This window comes from Schistocerca serialis, chromosome 2 (assembly GCF_023864345.2).
Source record: "Schistocerca serialis cubense isolate TAMUIC-IGC-003099 chromosome 2, iqSchSeri2.2, whole genome shotgun sequence".
Classification (NCBI taxonomy): Eukaryota; Metazoa; Arthropoda; class Insecta; order Orthoptera; family Acrididae; genus Schistocerca; species Schistocerca serialis.
The window spans coordinates 745,833,366-745,851,308 of record NC_064639.1 but is presented as its reverse complement, the minus strand read 5'-3'; the positions used below and the strand labels follow the sequence as shown (position 1 = coordinate 745,851,308).

General features: G+C 37.6%; 1 protein-coding gene across 1 annotated transcript in view; it reads right to left on the bottom strand.

The window, feature by feature from the left end:
* LOC126456381 (sodium-dependent nutrient amino acid transporter 1-like) overlaps nt 1-17,943 on the bottom strand; it is a 111,173-nt gene that overhangs the window by 48,225 nt on the left and 45,005 nt on the right. Inside the window, exons 6-8 of the mRNA XM_050092135.1 lie at nt 16,319-16,589; nt 3,106-3,209; nt 2,837-3,026 (exon numbers count right to left, since the gene is read on the bottom strand). Of these exons, the coding sequence (XP_049948092.1) occupies nt 2,837-3,026; nt 3,106-3,209; nt 16,319-16,589 (565 nt within the window). The remainder of the gene's footprint in view (nt 1-2,836; nt 3,027-3,105; nt 3,210-16,318; nt 16,590-17,943) is intronic.

Sequence of the window (17,943 nt, the reverse complement as noted above, 5' to 3'; positions counted from 1 at the left end):
CGAACATGAATGGGACATAATAGAGAGGTAAGTTCGTGCAGTACATCTTGCACCGGCAACATATTCGCCGTTATTGATGGCTATAGAGGCAACGTGGCTCAGTATTTCTGCAGGGGACTTTAAACTACTTGTTGAGCCCGTGTCAGGTCGAACTGCAGCACTGTGTCTTGCGAAAGGAGGTCCTATACGGTATTAGGAAGTACCCGTGACTTTTGTCACTTCAGACTACTGCAGAAGCTTTGTCATCACACATATAAACGGTCATGACCCGGACTCGGAAACTTCTGGATAAATGCTAGATGATAACTACGAACAAGCCGATGACAGTAATTAAACTGCTAATTTCTACGAAGTAAACGTCTACAAAATTCTGTGCAGCTGCGGTCACGGCCATGTTGCACTCACAATGGTGTGCAAGACTTAACGACGAAAGTAGCTTTCACATGATACGTCACTGCCAAGTAACATGGTTCGATGAAACTGGGACCATATGTAGTAATATCTGCTATAGTACAGTACAGAAGTTAACTGAAAAAATGCAATAAGACGCATAGAAATGACACTGGTGTTCAAAGATGATTATTTACACTGAAGAGACCGCGATTTATGACGGTGTCCTGGACAGTACAAAAGGTGGGAGATGGTCCTTAATCGGGTATGTGATCACCACAGACGGCAGTGCATGCTTTGCAGAATGCTTTCATGCTAGGGACCAGGTTGGCAGTCGGTACGCCCATGCATCGTTAAACCTTCCTTCGTCATAACACCTAGACCATCAAAGCAATAATGTTGAACAATGTTCTTGAGTACATTATGTTGCCTCATATGTCGAGAGGTTGGAACACATAACTGACACAGGCAGAATGTCAAACACGTCCGTTTTGGTGGTCCAGGTATTATGGTGTGGAGAGGCGTAATGTTGCATGGGCGCGCTGACCTCCTGAACACAGTACATTCATCGTCAACACTCCTGTGTCCCTGCACTCCTTCCACATATGCGTCGTTCCAGTGGTGTATTCGATCCTGACTTCATTTTAATAGATGGAAATGCTCTATTGCATCGAACTGCGCAGGTGGAGGAGCTGTTGATCGAACAGACTGGCCTGCCCGTTCCCCGACTTAAATCGAATTAGGAACGTGTGGTATGTGTTTTTCAGCATGTGCATGTGCACCAACGACCATCCAGCAGTTATCAACCGCCGTGGAATGGCGTGGAATGCCTTATCACAACAGCTCCTTACCAGCCTTGTGGCCAGCACGGGAGCACGATGCAGAGCATGTATTGCCGTAGTGATCACACATTCAATTAAGAATCATGTTCCGCCTTTTGCACTTTCCAGTGGACCATCATAAATCGCAGGGACTTCTATGTAAATTATAATCTTTGAATAAAGTGTCATTTCTGTTCGTCTCATTACGTATTTGTTTCAGTTCCTTTCTGTACTATATTGCACCATTTCTTTGTATGTATGGTCCACGTTTCGTCAATCTATGTTACTTGGCAGTGATACATCATGTGGAAGATAATTTCGCCCTTATTCTCTCCACAGCAGTGTACAAAGAGACTGAAAATGGATCCAGATTCGGTTAAGCGAAACACAGAAGCTAAATGCGCAACTGGAAATTGCGGAATAACCTTGGTAACAATCATACCATCTTAGAAAAGAATTCCCGCATTTTAAATTTCTATACACGACTGCACTCCGGAATGTAGCACACGAATAAACACAAAAAATCAATGGTAAATATTCTGGGCTCCGATTTTGTGGAACAACATTGAGGCTTAGAAATATAGATGAGACAGAAGAGGCAAATAACTTCTAAAATTCATGCGCAATCTTTAACTGCGAGAGAAAGGTCAAGATGTAGGATAAACATAAAACAGAAGCGAAGGGATAACGTCAAGCGATTAAACTTCACTAACACTGGTAAAGTTTCATTCAAGACTGGAATATGTTCTCAACAACCCATAAAATTATGGAAAGTTGTAAAAAGAACTGTCACATATCAAACCAGTTAAATTAATCGTTTAATAGTTCATATATTACCTCACAAGTTAACAGCCTTTTAAGAAAATGTCTCCTAAGTGCAAGGCCTGACTTGATAAAGAAGCAGCCACTATATATTTATCATTGATAACGTGAAGTGTGATATTTTCATAGCTAAATTTAAAATAAAAAGTTAAGTTACAATAATTATCCACCAGGAAAGAAAATTATATAATGTATGAAGCTGTTCAAGGAACCACAAAACTGATTTGCGAAGACTGCTTTCTACAATGTATTCTTTTAAAAAACATTGTGTGTAAATAAGTACTCAAGATGACAGACCGAATGAATAAATAAATAAAAGCAATAGAAGTTTGACGAAAAAAAGTGAAAATACAAAGTAAAATATATTGGTCCCAGAAAGATAATGGGTCTTTGCTGAAATTTTGTTTTCAATAAAATGGTACACACTGCAAAGTAACGCAAGAACCGACTTCAAATGAGTGGATCAAATAACATGCCGGCATCTTAAAATTTATTTTATTTTATTTTTCACAATTTTCCGGCAACGATCATTAATTTAAAGAAGACAAGATTTACCAGGGATCTGGTCTTAAACTTTCGGCATTAGGTAAGTGGGCGATAGGACGCAACGCGCCAGTATTTCTTCTGCAAGTCATTGAAGTGAACTTCATGTCTAGATTAACGTCTGTTCGTAACTAAATTAGTTTCGACATGCAAATTACTTTGAGACCAACGAGATAACTATACATCTTTCTATCTTATGAGATATATCGCTTCAGTAATCGTCTATTTTACTTGGCAAACTTATAACAGTATCATATTACCTGAGGAACTGCATCAAATTTAGCTATTGCATCAGGATATGAAATGAATGCTAAGCCAGTTCCGCTTCTTACAACTCCAGAAATGTCGTCCACACCCATTTCATATGCAAGATTTCCTAGGATGGAGAAGATAGTGAAACCAGCCAGTAGGCTGGTGAACGTATCCAGCAGCGTCACTATCATAGCATCCCTGAAAAAAGTTTTCTATTATTAATAGCTTAATGCTAGTGTATAATAAGTAAGTGTGACCTGTACGATATTGTTTTTACCTGTATATATTATGCTTGAAGTTGTTGTATGACGCTAGCATCACCAGTGTACCGAATGACATAGAAAGCGAGAAAAAACACTGCGTCACAGCAGCGTACCAAACCTAGAATTACGGTATTACAATAGTGACAACATAATATCTGGACTTTTCCTTAACTTTTATTGATATATTAACATGCTGTGCTGTAAGCTTCTTTCGGAGTGGAGAGTACAACAAAGAGAAATATATCACTCTACTTCGCAAGTGCTTAGAAAGATTGTCTATGCTGGTGCGAAAAGACTTGAAAGGTAAGTTGCACGTTGTCATAGTAGGCCAAGTAATTTTTATTTAATGCTGCACTACACATCAGAGTCATAAATGACTCTATTTTTCTTCATTGACACAAAGTATGTAAAAAAAACAATGGTCCGAACTTTGCATAACAAGGGTGGCACACTGTTAGAGGAGAGTATATGCTCCGGGGTTCCTGCAGATGCAATTCTGCTGCAGTTCGGATTACAAGTTCACTACAGTGCGCAAGTGAAATTGGGTGACAACTGGAACCTAGACTATAGAAATCCGCTCCTTGGTCACGAAGCGATTCGAGAACCACTGTGTAAACGTCCTTATCGTTGGAATATATCTTTCCTCCCAGATAGTCTTTCAGTTTGATGAAAAGAAGGAAATTATGCGCTGCAAGATCTGGATTGTATTACCAATGTGCGGCCTTGGTCAAATTGTTGGCACCATGTCACTAATTGCTTTTGGTCCGTATACTGGCAGAATTCCACAGTGAATCTGTGAGCAATTAAGACGTTTTCCGGCCTGGATGGCCTAGCGGTTCTTGGTGCTACAGTCTGGAACCGCGCGACCGCTACGGTCGCAGGTTCGAATCCTGCCTCGGGCATGAATGTGTGTGATGTCCTTAATTTAGTTAGGTTTAATAAGTTCTAAGTTTTAGGGGACTGGTGACCTCAGAAGTTAAGTCCCATAGTGCTCAGAGCCAATTAAGACGTTTTGCCCACAAGAAACGTAATGTGCCTTATACATCAACTCTGGAGTGCAGTTCTGGTTGCCGCCCCATTTCACTTGCACAATGTGATACACTTGTTAATTCGAACTGCAGCAGAACTGTGTCTGCAGGAAACCCAAAATATGTAGTCTCTTCAGACAATCGATCACTCTTCTTGCGCAGTGATTTTAGTATGGTACGACATGGGTAACTTACTTTCTGAAGTCTGTAGGTATGAAACGTATGATACATGAATTGAATCACTCCTTGTAGACACACAGTCACACGAAAAACGGAAAGCAATGATGTTCAAAGATCTATTGAGAGGTTATCAGCTAATGGGAATACCTTAAATACAGAAGAATTGTACTGTGGACAGATTTACACTTAGGTTTCTACTCTAAAAAATATCAAATTATCAGTAGAGGGAATTTACTTAATTTTTTATCAAAAGGTAGTAATGATAACTGCTTGTCATTGCACGTCTTGAAGACAAACCAATCAATAAGTTAGCATACACATAAACTGGAGAGAGAGAGAGAGAGAAAGGGAGAGCAAGGGAGAGAGTGAGAGAGAAAGAGACAGGTGACCATATGTATGTATGTATGTCTGATATCTCCTTCAAAACCTCTGGATCTATTTCAGCAAAATTTTGCACACAATCAGTAAACTTCATGTGTATGAGCACTGTGGGGTTTATAGTCACATAGTTCAATACTAAATGATATATCGACAAATCATCATACAGATTATCCTGTACAACAGGTGTGTTGTGAAGAAATAGTATCATCCTGCCTTAACAATACTTTGCAGGCAGCCTACATGTCAGGGACGAACAAATCATTATCAATTCCTGTCTTGAACGACAGGCATGTTCTGGTGATAGTATCGACCTGCTTTAGCGACCTGTCTTGCAGGAGCTACATATGCAAATGGACATGGATGGGGGAATGTCGCATTAAATACCTTTCAGCTGTCTTGTTCTCAAACTGAATTTATTTGGCTATTTGTTTCAGCATTTAACTACGCCATCTTCAGACCCATGACTGATGTGTAGGAAGATTCTACTTTGGTCCTGATCAAAACAGGGGCCAGCAATACTAGTATTAGTAGATTTCTGGTTGCTATAGCGATCATCTACCAACTGATAAGAACCGAGGTAGAATCTTTCATGTCCTTCAGGGGCCTGAAGATGGCGTAGTAAAACGCTGTTTGCCAAATAAAGTAAGTCTGGAAACTAAATCACTGAAAGGTATTTAAGTTGACATCTTGTATCTAACAGCTGAGTCCTGCAACCATCTCTAAAATAATGGAAAATACAGAGACTGGATGGGGAAAATTGACATGAATAGAGGAAGAGATGGACACAGAGAGGGGGAGGATGAGATGTATAAGGAGAAAGGGGCCAGCAGAGGATGGACAGAGAGAGCGGGAGGCGGAGATTGATAGGGGCCAGTAGGAGATAAATAGGGACAGATGGTGATGGACAGGGAGAGGGGGCCAGGAGGGGAAGCATAGGGAGAGGGGCCAAGACGATATGAAAAGAGAGATGTGGGCGGAAGGAGATGGACAGTAAGAGGGTGGGCAGGAGATGGACAGTGAGAGAGGAGAGAAGATATGGGGGAGACAAGGGGAGAAGAAGATGGGATTGGGGAGGAGGAGATGGACAAGGGGAGAGGCAGGGGGAAAGGACATAGTATAGCATCACTTCTTGAAAAAAGTAATGAAAATTACTTTATGTGTGGGTGACTACAATGGAGCCGCTATTTAATCTCAGTAAATGTAAAACGGCGTCTCATAATAATTTCCATTTCATTTTAGGCCAAAGGTACAGTTTTATTGAAAGAAATTATTTTAAGTGCGTACACTGCCATTGCACGTAGGCGGCTATACTGGAGCATCAAGCGTCACAGAGAAAAATAATTGTTTGAATATTATATTAAATTTGCTAATTGCATTACGTTAAAGAAAGATAATTCTTTTCATCCATCGTGAGTAAGACGTTAGAATATGCAGGATATTTCTGGCCATAAATCCTTTCGATATTTTCAGAATTAAATAGCTATGAAGAAATTTTATCAATTTTAACAGCAATGGCGTCGCTTCAACAATGTAATTACAAATGGCCAGGGTAACATTTAATTGCTATGTAATTAATTAAATAAAAGGGACAGAGAAGGTAATTTCTTGCTACTAACAAAAACATATACTGCATTAAATACTAATATATATATTTAGCAGAAATTCAAAATACACTACATATAGTAGAAATAATTCTTTACAGACCGTAATCGAAATGCAACATCAGAACCAACCAGGCACGGATAACAAAGAAGAAGAAGAGAGAGAAGACAATGAAATCATTGTATACTACGATACAGAGATACCAGTAATTCAATTCTCTGAGCACGTATAGTGCCTCCATTGTAGTCACTATCGATTAAGTAATTTACATTACTTTTTCAAGAAGCGGTGCTATTGTGGACACACGCAGAGAGAGAGAGAAGAAGGACAAAGATAGAGGGACAGAACGGTAAGAGACGGAAAGGTTGAAAAGGAAGAGGAGATAGGCAATGAACAACAGAAGTGGGGGAGGAGGTGTTGGACAGAAAGAGAGGTTAGTATGAGATAGACAGAAAAAGAGGAAGAGAGAAGACATATATACATACATCTAAGATGGAAGTTAATAGGAATATAAAAAAAGGGAGGAAGGTTTATCTGTTTAGCAAGAGTAATAGAAGGCAGATTTCAGACTACCTAACAGATCAAAACGAAAATTTCTGTTCCGACACTGACAATGTTGAGTGTTTATGGAAAAAGTTCAAGGCAATCGTAAAATGAGTTTTAGACAGGTACGTGCCGAGTAAAACTGTGAGGGACGGGAAAAACCCACCGTGGTACAACAACAAAGTTAGGAAACTACTGCGAAAGCACAGAGACCTTCACTCCAAGTTTAAACGCAGCCAAAACCTCTCAGACAAACAGAAGCTAAACGATGTCAAAGTTAGCGTAAGGAGGGCTATGCGTGAAGCGTTCATTGAATTCGAAAGTAAAATTCTATGTACCGACTTGACAGAAAATCCTAGGAAGTTCTGGTCTTACGTTAAATCAGTAAGTGGCTCGAAACAGCATATCCAGACACTACGGGATGATGATGGCATTGAAACAGAGGATGACACGCGTAAAGCTGAAATACTAAACACCTTTTTCCAAAGCTGTTTCACAGAGGAAGACCGCACTGCAGTTCCTTCTCTAAATCCTCGCACAAACGAAAAAATGGCTGACATCGAAATAAGTGTCCAAGGAAAAGAAAAGCAACTGGAATCACTCAACAGAGGAAAGTCCACTGGACCTGACGGGATACCAATTCGATTCTACACAGAGTACGCGAAAGAACTTGCCCCCCTTCTAACAGCCGTGTACCGCAAGTCTCTAGAGGAACGGAGGGTTCCAAATGATTGGAAAAGAGCACAGATAGTCCCAGTCTTCAAGAAGGGTCGTCGAGCAGATGCGCAAAACTATAGACCTACATCTCTGACGTCGATCTGTTGTAGAATTTTAGAACATGTTTTTTGCTCGCGTATCATGTCATTTCTGGAAACCCAGAATCTACTATGTAGGAATCAACATGGATTCCGGAAACAGCGATCGTGTGGGACCCAACTCACCTTATTTGTTCATGAGACCCAGAAAATATTAGATACAGGCTCCCAGGTAGATGCTATTTTTCTTGACTTCCGGAAGGCGTTCGATACAGTTCCGCACTGTCGCCTGATAAACAAAGTAAGAGCCTACGGAATATCAGACCAGCTGTGTGGCTGGATTGAAGAGTTTTTAGCAAACAGAACACAGCATGTTGTTATCAATGGAGAGACGTCTACAGATGTTAAAGTAACCTCTGGCGTGCCACAGGGGAGTGTTATGGGACCATTGCTTTTCACAATATATATAAATGACCTAGTAGATAGTGTCGGAAGTTCCACGCGGCTTTTCGCGGATGATGCTGTAGTATACAGAGAAGTTGCAGCATTAGAAAATTGCAGCGAAATGCAAGAAGATCTGCAGCGGATGGGCACTTGGTGCAGGGAGTGGCAACTGACCCTTAACATAGACAAATGTAATGTATTGCGAATACATAGAAAGAAGGATCCTTTACTGTATGATTATATGATAGCGGAACAAACACTGGTAGCAGTTACTTCTGTAAAATATCTGGGAGTATGCGTGCGGAACGATTTGAAGTGGAATGATCATATAAAATTAATTGTTGGTAAGGCGGGTACCAGGTTGAGATTCATTGGGAGAGTGCTTAGAAAATGTAGTCCATCAACAAAGGAGGTGGCTTACAAAACACTCGTTCGACCTATACTTGAGTATTGCTCATCAGTGTGGGATCCGTACCAGATCGGTCTGACGGAGGAGATAGAGAAGATCCAAAGAAGAGCGGCGCGTTTCGTCACAGGGTTATTTGGTAACCGTGATAGCGTTACGGAGATCTTTAATAAACTCAAGTGGCAGTTTCTGAAGACAGGCGCTCTGCATCGCGGTGTAGCTTGCTCGCCAGGTTTCGAGAGGGTGCGTTTCTGGATGAGGTATCGAATATATTGCTTCCCCCTACTTATACCTCCCGAGGAGATCACGAATGTAAAATTAGAGAGATTAGAGCGTGCACGGAGGCTTTCAGACAGTCGTTCTTCCCGCGAACCATACGCGACTGGAACAGGAAAGGGAGGTAATGACAGTGGCACGTAAAGTGCCCTCCGCCACACACCGTTGGGTGGCTTGCGGAGTATCAATGTAGATGTAGATGTAGAAGATGCACTTTTCATCGTGCTGGATATGTCTGTAATCCATGTCTCAATATGTCATACCAGAATGGCAATTAAATACCACACTCTAGATTGCTTTTTACTGCAAAATTTGATACCATGTCTAGTCTTCAGTTACAAGGATTTTTTGTCTGTAATTCATTGGTTCTAGCCGCTTCCCGTCATCCTTCAAGTGCAGCCATTATTCATCAACTGTTAACAATATTTTGTAGTAGAAGTGTGCCTGGAGTAAACCTTTCCGCATTTTTTCAACAAATATCTGCACACACTCTAGTCAGTCTAAATCACAAATTCGGCGCATTATGCACAGTGTCAAACGTTAGCAGGAACTTTTATTTCGTATGTTTTAATAGCTGCTTTTACATCTTTAGCCAAGAAAATTTAAATTGGTAGAAATTTCGACATCAAAAAAGTATAACCCTAATAAATCTCGGAATATGTGTGGAACAGCGACAGCACAGAAATGATGTAAATGTAGATTTATTAGCTTTCTCTCTAGTGTTATTGGGAACAACAGGATTACTATATTCTTATCTAGTGAAGAGTCGTTAAAGGCGATGGGAATTTCTAAGGAATAATCAGTGAGACACATCGACTGCAAAACGCTTTAATATTAGAAGGGTGAGCTCTAATGTGCTACAGTAATCAGTCTCCGAGAAATTTGTTTGTCAAACAGTGACTATTCGTGTTGTATGGAGCATACTGCTATGATATGTGAAGAGTGTCATATGCAGTGAGGAGATATCAACGGACTATGGAACTCGACCACAACACAAGTTGATCCCTGTGTTGTCTGCGTGGTCATAGGGAGCAATACAGTTCTGTCTACAGAAATGGCGATGGAGCTCTTAAATTAAGACTAGCCTTGATTCAAGTTATTCTCTGTTGATGGCGACATGTGTTTGACGCTACTGTGATGCTTGCGCTCTTGAAGACTACTTGGTGGAAAGGCACAGCGGACAAATATGAAGAACAACGAGGAGGGGTGCTATTTGGTGGTGTGTGGTATAGTCATCGCTCTTACAACTGATCTGATACAGCTCTTCACTATTTCCTCATGTGATAATCTGTTTATCCTCAAGTAGTACTTATCTTCACTGTCGTCAATTATTAGCTGGATATATTACAATCCCTCTTGCATCATGGAAGGTTATTCCCAAATTTCTAATCACATGTCCTCTCGTCCTGTCCTTCCTTCTCTTGAAAGGTTTTCACATGTTTTCTTCCTCGCCGATTCTGCGGAGCACCATTTCGTTTGTTGTTTGGTCAGCCCACTCAATTTTCAACGTACGTGTGTAACATCATGTCTCAAAAGCTTCAGGTCTCTTCTGGCTTTTCTTACTGTCCATAACGAACTTACACATCATCATCCTGTTATCCATTCACAGTATCAAGTAAAGGCCTATGTTTCATACAAGAAACTTTTGACTCCGAATAATTTCCTTGCCTGTGCTATTCTGCTTCTTTCGTCTTCCTTGCTTCGTTCACCATGTGTTACTCCACTTTCAAATTGTAATGCAACTGATCAGTGGTCCTGTTTTTGTTATCTTTTCTACTTACTGGTAAATTCTGAGAAGCTGATACATAAAAAAATTTCTGAAATTACATAAATCTGGGTTTTTGAATGAACAAATGGTAATGTATTGTTTCATTTATATTCAAACATAAAAAATTATGTTCGGTCTATGCATCGAAAGTAACTATTATTAATTTAATTATTTTTCAGAAAACATTTTTTTCGTATTTCCATTTTAATTTTCAATTGTAATTAAAGTTGAAATTATTGCCATTATCACCATTTTTGCAAATTATTCTGAAAATATTTGAAAATAACTAATTAGCTATGTATAAATTTCTATGAAAATAAAAGAATCGGTACTTTGTAAGAATTTTGTCCTGTGCGTGGGTGTATCTTTGTTCTTCAGGGGTTAATATGTAGTTATGGTATGGAGAAGTACAGAGTTAGATGTTCACTGTAACAGTACGAAGACTAAATTGTGATATTATGAGCAATACAAAATGAAGAAAATAAAACATCAGATGGAAGAAACTGAAACAAGCAGTGATCAAATTTAAACAATAAAATTCGATCATATTCCTAAATGTGAAATTTATTGTTTCAGTGAGCCAAGTTGTTTGACAAGCTATGTTTATTAATGATAAATTGCTAAGAGGAAATGAGTACCTATGTGTTTTACTATTATTCTGCCTTACTTCTCGCTTATAATAGTTGCACTGTAGTAGTGCAGGAATTGTTTAAAAAAGTTCTCTTCTTTGTCAGTTTCTAACATTTAATTGTTTTTCACAGGAGAGGGCCATAATAACGTTGGTGCTCTGAGATTTTGGCACTGCAGTAAATTTATGTCTTTCAGACCAAGAAGGAGAAGTAGATGTGAATTTACAAGGAATGTGGACCAATGAAATTATTCCTCAACTGAAAGAATTGTTGTTAGATTGAAGCCTAAGTACAACAATCATTACTGGTGGAAAATAAAGCAATGATTATTAATTAATCTGCTGGTTGTACCTGAGACAGCAATGTATGTGACCATCTGATTGCTGCATAGCCAAATACTTTACTTTTTTCGTAATTTTTGGAGTGAAACTTAAAAGCCAATAAACATGTTTAAGAAGAAACTAGAACAAGAATTAATGAAATGCGAATGTATTAAAGATATTACAGATACAGTAACAGCTGGTTTAGAATGCATACTAGCAACAGTTGAAGTATCTGTTATAAAAAATTTAGAAAAAATTACTAAATGGCCAAAACAAAATGTGGCACTGTTGAACAATCCCAGAATAAATGTTTCCAAGCTACTACATGAAGTAGAATGCACCAAAATTGAAATTAGTGTTCAAGACGATATAGTAAACTTGCAAATTTTGTCAAAATTTTAAATTACTGTATTGAGGGAAAAGGTCAAAACAAAATTTTTGGAAGAGAAATATTAATAGTAGCCAGTAAAGAAGAAGAAGTTTATGTTAAGAATCTGAAGATGAGGCCAAAAACGAGACTGAAGCACAACCTATTTTAGTAGTTGAACCTATCAATGTAGTTAGTGTTGAAAATATTGTTGCTTGTAAAATAATTAACAGGGAGGAATGTGTAAATAAACCATTTAATGGTTAAAAACAAATTGTTTTTACCTTGAAAAATGTTAATATTTTAAGTAAAAATGTGAAGAAGTAGTCAATGTTGATGAAGAAGCTAGCTTTCTTGCTTTTTGAATGAGAATAGTAACTAGCGAAAATTAAAAGCAAGTGTCAGAGGTGTAATGATAGAATTATCAGCACTGTGCACAACAAATCAGGAAAAGCCTTAAAAGAAATTTTGACAGTAATTCAAAAACAGGGAGTTAGAAGAATACTGATTTAAGATATATATTATGTTAACTCATGTAAAATAGTTGTATTTGACAAAACATATGAAAATCTTCATCTTTTAGTTACACTGAAGGAGAGAATATTTGCAGTATGTGAAAGCAAATTACATCTGTTCATGACATAAAGGTACATAATTTTCGTTTATTTGTGTAGACTTGAAACAAAAAGTGAATTAAGATATACCAGTAATGTTATGCATGATTATGGAATGATTGTAGAATTATGTTCAGTTTTTTCTTTAAAATAGAAAAAGTGCAGCCAGGTGAATTCTACAAAGAGTGAAAAAGCCTCCAAACAAAGAAATGTGTCTTGGAAAACCAAGAGAGGCGTAACAATAGTCTATCTGTTACTGAAAACCCAAAGAGTTCTGTATATGTATTTTGGAAATTGACATTTATGATTTAATTTCATGACAGTTCACAAATTATTTGTTATTACAATTTATACATATAAAAGTTCTTTCAGTATACAATGTTTCTGCATACTCTATGTTAGGATTTATGTTCAATTGTGTTTGATAAATACTTTTACTTGAGTTATGCTTAATGCTGACGACTTGAACTAGGTTGTAGGATAAAAAATACTAGGAAATGAAACATGTTGTGTTGATGTTATCTAAAATGATTTTGTACATAAAGTAATGTCCTATTTAATGATATATATTCTTATCAGGTCTGTGTTTTGTGTGATAATTTTGTCATTGTTTAGACGAAATTATGCTGATTTTAAAAACTGAATATACAGCACACTGTTTTGGACAAAAAATATTGTTAGGTATCATTTAAGATAACATGGAACATTATTATGCTTGGCTAATAATTTTTGGATGTATTTTGGAATCATTGCACTGATCTGAAGTGGAATTTGAATAATCATTATTTTTTGGGAAATAATATCACCAAATGTCTTCTGAGTTTCTATACTGTTTGGTTTCATGGAAAGGTTTCATTTTGGATACATTTGGTAAATTAATATAAAACATTTGTGGATAGTTTTGCCAGTATGGGAAAGCCTTAATGTTAGACTTTCTCGTTAACTATTTGCTGTCAGCACCTGTATAGAATTATTATTAAAAAAATGAAGCTAGGATAAGCATTTTGTATCGAATAGGTAGTAGATTAGGCTGACAAGTCACGTAAAATTTGAAGTTTTATTTCATTCCAGTTACGTTTTTGATGAGAATGTTCTCTATAGAGAGAAGATTGTTTTTTAGATCAGGTAGGTTGAATTTGAGTGCTATGACAGAAGACAGACATTAGAAAAACCATGAATAAGAACCAAATGATTTTAATTTCAATTATATATGTACTATGATCAAAATATTTTTAATTTTTGCAATTTGGAGAATGTTTCTGTTGTAAGTTTTCTATGTGTTTTGAGAATTAAGGTGATTAAATTGATGCTGAAATGATGTTCTGTTGAAAGTTGATATGAAGTAGAAGGTGAAGAAGTAAGAGTTTGGAAATTGTATTCTGATTTATAGTATGGTACATTCACTTGCAAAATAATGCATGTGTTTACATCAGAGATTTAGTTGAAGGTCATAATGTACCTACTGTTGATCTGAGAGATAAGAAAATTTTTTTATTATATTTAATAATTAGTAGACAATAACGTGATGCAATAACAGAAATAGAGAAAGTAATTTACAATGAAAAATAGCTGTAATCCAATGATGTATACTGTGCAGTATTATGTACCACCAGTTTGATGAAACAATTCTGATTACTTTAAAATGGGATAATATTTTTTGTATGAAATAAACTGGAGTGTACTAGTGCTCTGTGAGTGTTAAGGAAATTTTCTGTGTGAATTTTGTGTTTTTGAGAGTTACTTTGTTACTCTGATATGGATTGTGCAGTTTAGTGTTGCTGGTTGTAAATATTACTGAATGATATTGCACTGCATGTGCTTTATGTTTTTCCCTCTTTTGTCTGATGCTGAAAAGATGAGTAGATTGATTTAATGAAATTTCCAACAATATTGTACATTCTTAATCAATTTTAGGTTTCAACAGTATTAAACAAAATTATGTTAAGAAAGGAAGTGTTTAGTAATTACTTTAAATTAAAAGCATGATAGGAACCAAGTGAATGAAAAAAGATCAGTAATAGTTGGGGGAAGAATCCTTAATTATATCTTATGCATGGTTAAGGGGACTAGCCAGGATATTATTACAGTGTCCAAATATTACATTCAGGCAGTGCAGCTAGTGGCTGTGTTGATCCCAGACTCATAAGCACTCTGGTCAGGCCTGGAAGGTATGCCAACAGTGAATACTGTTCACATGCCTAGCCATGCTTTTGTGCTAGGCCGGGTAGTGAATCTTGCATAAAGTTGTCAGAGGACTTATTGCCATGCACGTCACTGTTCTGAGCTGGTTAAAATACTATTACAAGTAGTGAACCGACATAATGTAGTCAATGGTATGTGGCCACAGGGAAAATCCAGTTAGTACTGATCCACACCCCTCTGTAAGAAGTTTGGCTAAATAGACATTGGATATGCACCTGCGTCTTCTAAATCTTATTTGAGGACAAAAGAATTGCAGAACTTAATAATCCAAAATAAATTCAGTTGAAACAAGAATCACCCAAAATAAAATAAAAAAATGGGAATTTAGTAGGGTTATAAGAAGTGATGTGAAGGGAAAAAAATCGAAAATGTGGAAGAATGTTTTATCACTGAGGAACAGAGCAATGGAGGCTCTATCGTTGACAAGTGTATTAAAAACTAACAGTATCACAAATAAAGAAGGAATGGAAGGACTGGGTTTAAAAATAGAAAGAGTTATACAGAAATCATTCAAGGCCCTGTGCCAACATGTTCAAATTCTGGTAAGAAGACCTCTATAGAGAGTTAAGAAATTTGGTAAACGACAACAGATCCAACTACAAGTAAATGAAGGTGAGTTTAATGTGTAAGCAGTACAACAACTGATCAATAGTTCTTCGCTGAAAAATTACCGATGTGATACCACAAATGACAAGCAGTACATGTTAGAAGAATTTGTTCAGAGACACTTATTTCTTTTAACACACACAATCGGAAGAAACAGATACAAATGGACTTAACAAGCAAAAGAAGGCGCCAGAAATTAACTCCAATACATTTTCTCAAAAAAAAAAAAAAAAAAAAAAAAAAAAACAACGAAACTGTACAAGATGTAACAGACCTGAATAACTTTCGAATTATTAATGATAACACACCCTAAGATAGAGAATAAAATTAGATGTAAGGCTATTAGGCAGGAAGTCAGAGATAAGTATCAAGAGGCTTTACTTAAAAATAAGGAGGTAAACCAGAATATGACAAGTAACAATTCAAATAACTTCGAAAATGAAAGGTTTTCAGGCTTAGGCAATGTAGGTAATTACTGAACAAGGGTACATCTGTGTACAGCAAAATTGCTGCAGCTATAAGCTGTCAAAAGAGAAGTATGACAAATGGAACAAAGCTTATAGAGGATGAAAGGTTTACTATAGAAGATAGTTTGCACATAATGCAGCACACTGACTGCATAAAACTATCTGGAAAATTTTCAAGTCGATTTCAAAACGGAGTGCAGTCAACACTCGCCATTTTTTATCTTTTTTAAATGCTGAAACAAACGTCGACACTACTAAGAATACTGTAAGACATTTAATTCCCTTACACACAAACACACACATGTTAGCTTTGGGAAACAATAATTTTTACACGTTATTAATATTTATAGAGAAATATTTGTCTAAAATATTGTATAAAACTCGATGAGGGCTATCAGTGCACATAATCTCATCTATAAGTAATTCCTGAGGATACTAGAAGTATGGATCATTATTGTGTATAGAATGTCTCATTCAAGATATGAAACAATTTGCAGAAAACACACCTCTGTGATTTCCTCTTGTCGTATTTCTCAGACAAATCTTTTAACGAACAAACCTAGTACCTTACTCTTCCAAGCCTGTCGTATTATCAAACATCACAATGATCGGGAAATAACATAAAAGCCATCTCACATTTGGATTTGCCAGCTGCTCCCACTGTGGTGTGATGAAGAACAGTATTCCGTCAACAGCGCCCTCCAGGGTCGCGCCCCTTACAAGAAGCGTGATCAGTATCACGTACGGGAAGAGAGCCAGGAAGTAGGACGCCTTTCCTGAACTCTTCACACCCCGAAGCACAACTAGTGCCACCGTGGACCAAGAGAAGAGAGACCCAAGTACGAGGCGCCAGTCCGGAACTCCAATACCTTCATCCAGGGTTTCAGGTTCATTGAGCACGAACTTCCTGCAAACATAAGGCAATTCGTCATCCTTGCTAATCAGTCTTATCTTTCGTTAGTGGTTTATCAGCAGTAGTATTACAGTGCGAGTGCTTCACTTTCACAGTATTGTGAAAACAAGACTAACACTTCTACTGCATTATAATATTATTTCGGCTAACTTGAAACTAGGAAGCGCGCTGTTTATCATTCTGACACTGATTCATTTTCCTTGTTCCCATCCTTTCTATCAGATAGTTACGTCTAACAGTGCGTTAATTTCATACGATTTTGCCGCTTCATCCTCTAAAATGTTCAAAAAAGTCCTTGTGACTATTACGAAAGAGTGTTCGTCTTCTGGTCGCATGATTCTTTTTTCCAGAACTTTCTTACTATACACATAAAAGGAAAATATTGTTTTTGGCTAGGAATGGCTAGATAATTCTGGCCCATCAGACCACTAGTGGTGGTGATCATACACTGTCTGTCCGTCTTACACAACAGGAATGCTCTTAGTTACTTGTGTTACATTATTCTCACCTACGTATTTTGACAGCGGGCACAATATTTCGGCGACATTATGATCGCCGAAATATTGTGCCCGTTGGACACTATAGACCGGCAGCACACCCGTGGATATTTTGATTATCAAATACGCCGGGAGAAACTCAAGAATCACAGCTTAAATATTCATCGGTAAAGTTTGTACCAATGAAAAGAGAGAAAAATCTTTGTTAATGGCTATAGGCCTACAAAATTGGTTTTTAGTGGAAAACAACAATACAACAGTGGCCTCATTTCTGAATAGTTCGTGCAGATTCTCGAATTTGAAATGGCTCCTTAGTTAACGAAGTGTTTCTGTATGTGATGTTGGAAGATACCGATAGAAAAATGTTACCAAAGCGTATGTTCCGAAAGTTAATAAAGGCATCTACTTCCATGAGCCGTAATATATTGCTAAATACACTAGAACGTTAGGGAATTAGATTTCAGCCACGCACTTTGCTTCAGGCTTTTCTAATCAGTAGGACGAAGAAATAATACAGGATTCGATTGGGACACTGAACAAACAGAAGAAGAAATGATATAGGATTCGACTGAAACATGGAATGTTCAGTGGGACCCCAAACTAGGAATACTTCTTTCCTTATTTTATAGGATGGTCAGAAATGGTCCGAAAAGCTTGCAAAAGTGTTCAGGGCAAGTTGTTCTAAGGAATAATTGTTGAGAAAAAAAATAGATTTGTTGCGCCGTTCCAGAATGAATTAGCATTTAAGATGGCCAGTCAGGTCGTTGGGCGGGCAATTTTGAGCGGCCCATCAAAGACGATATCGCCAAGCGTGTTCACCATTTGGTTTCCTAAAACCCAATAAGAGATCG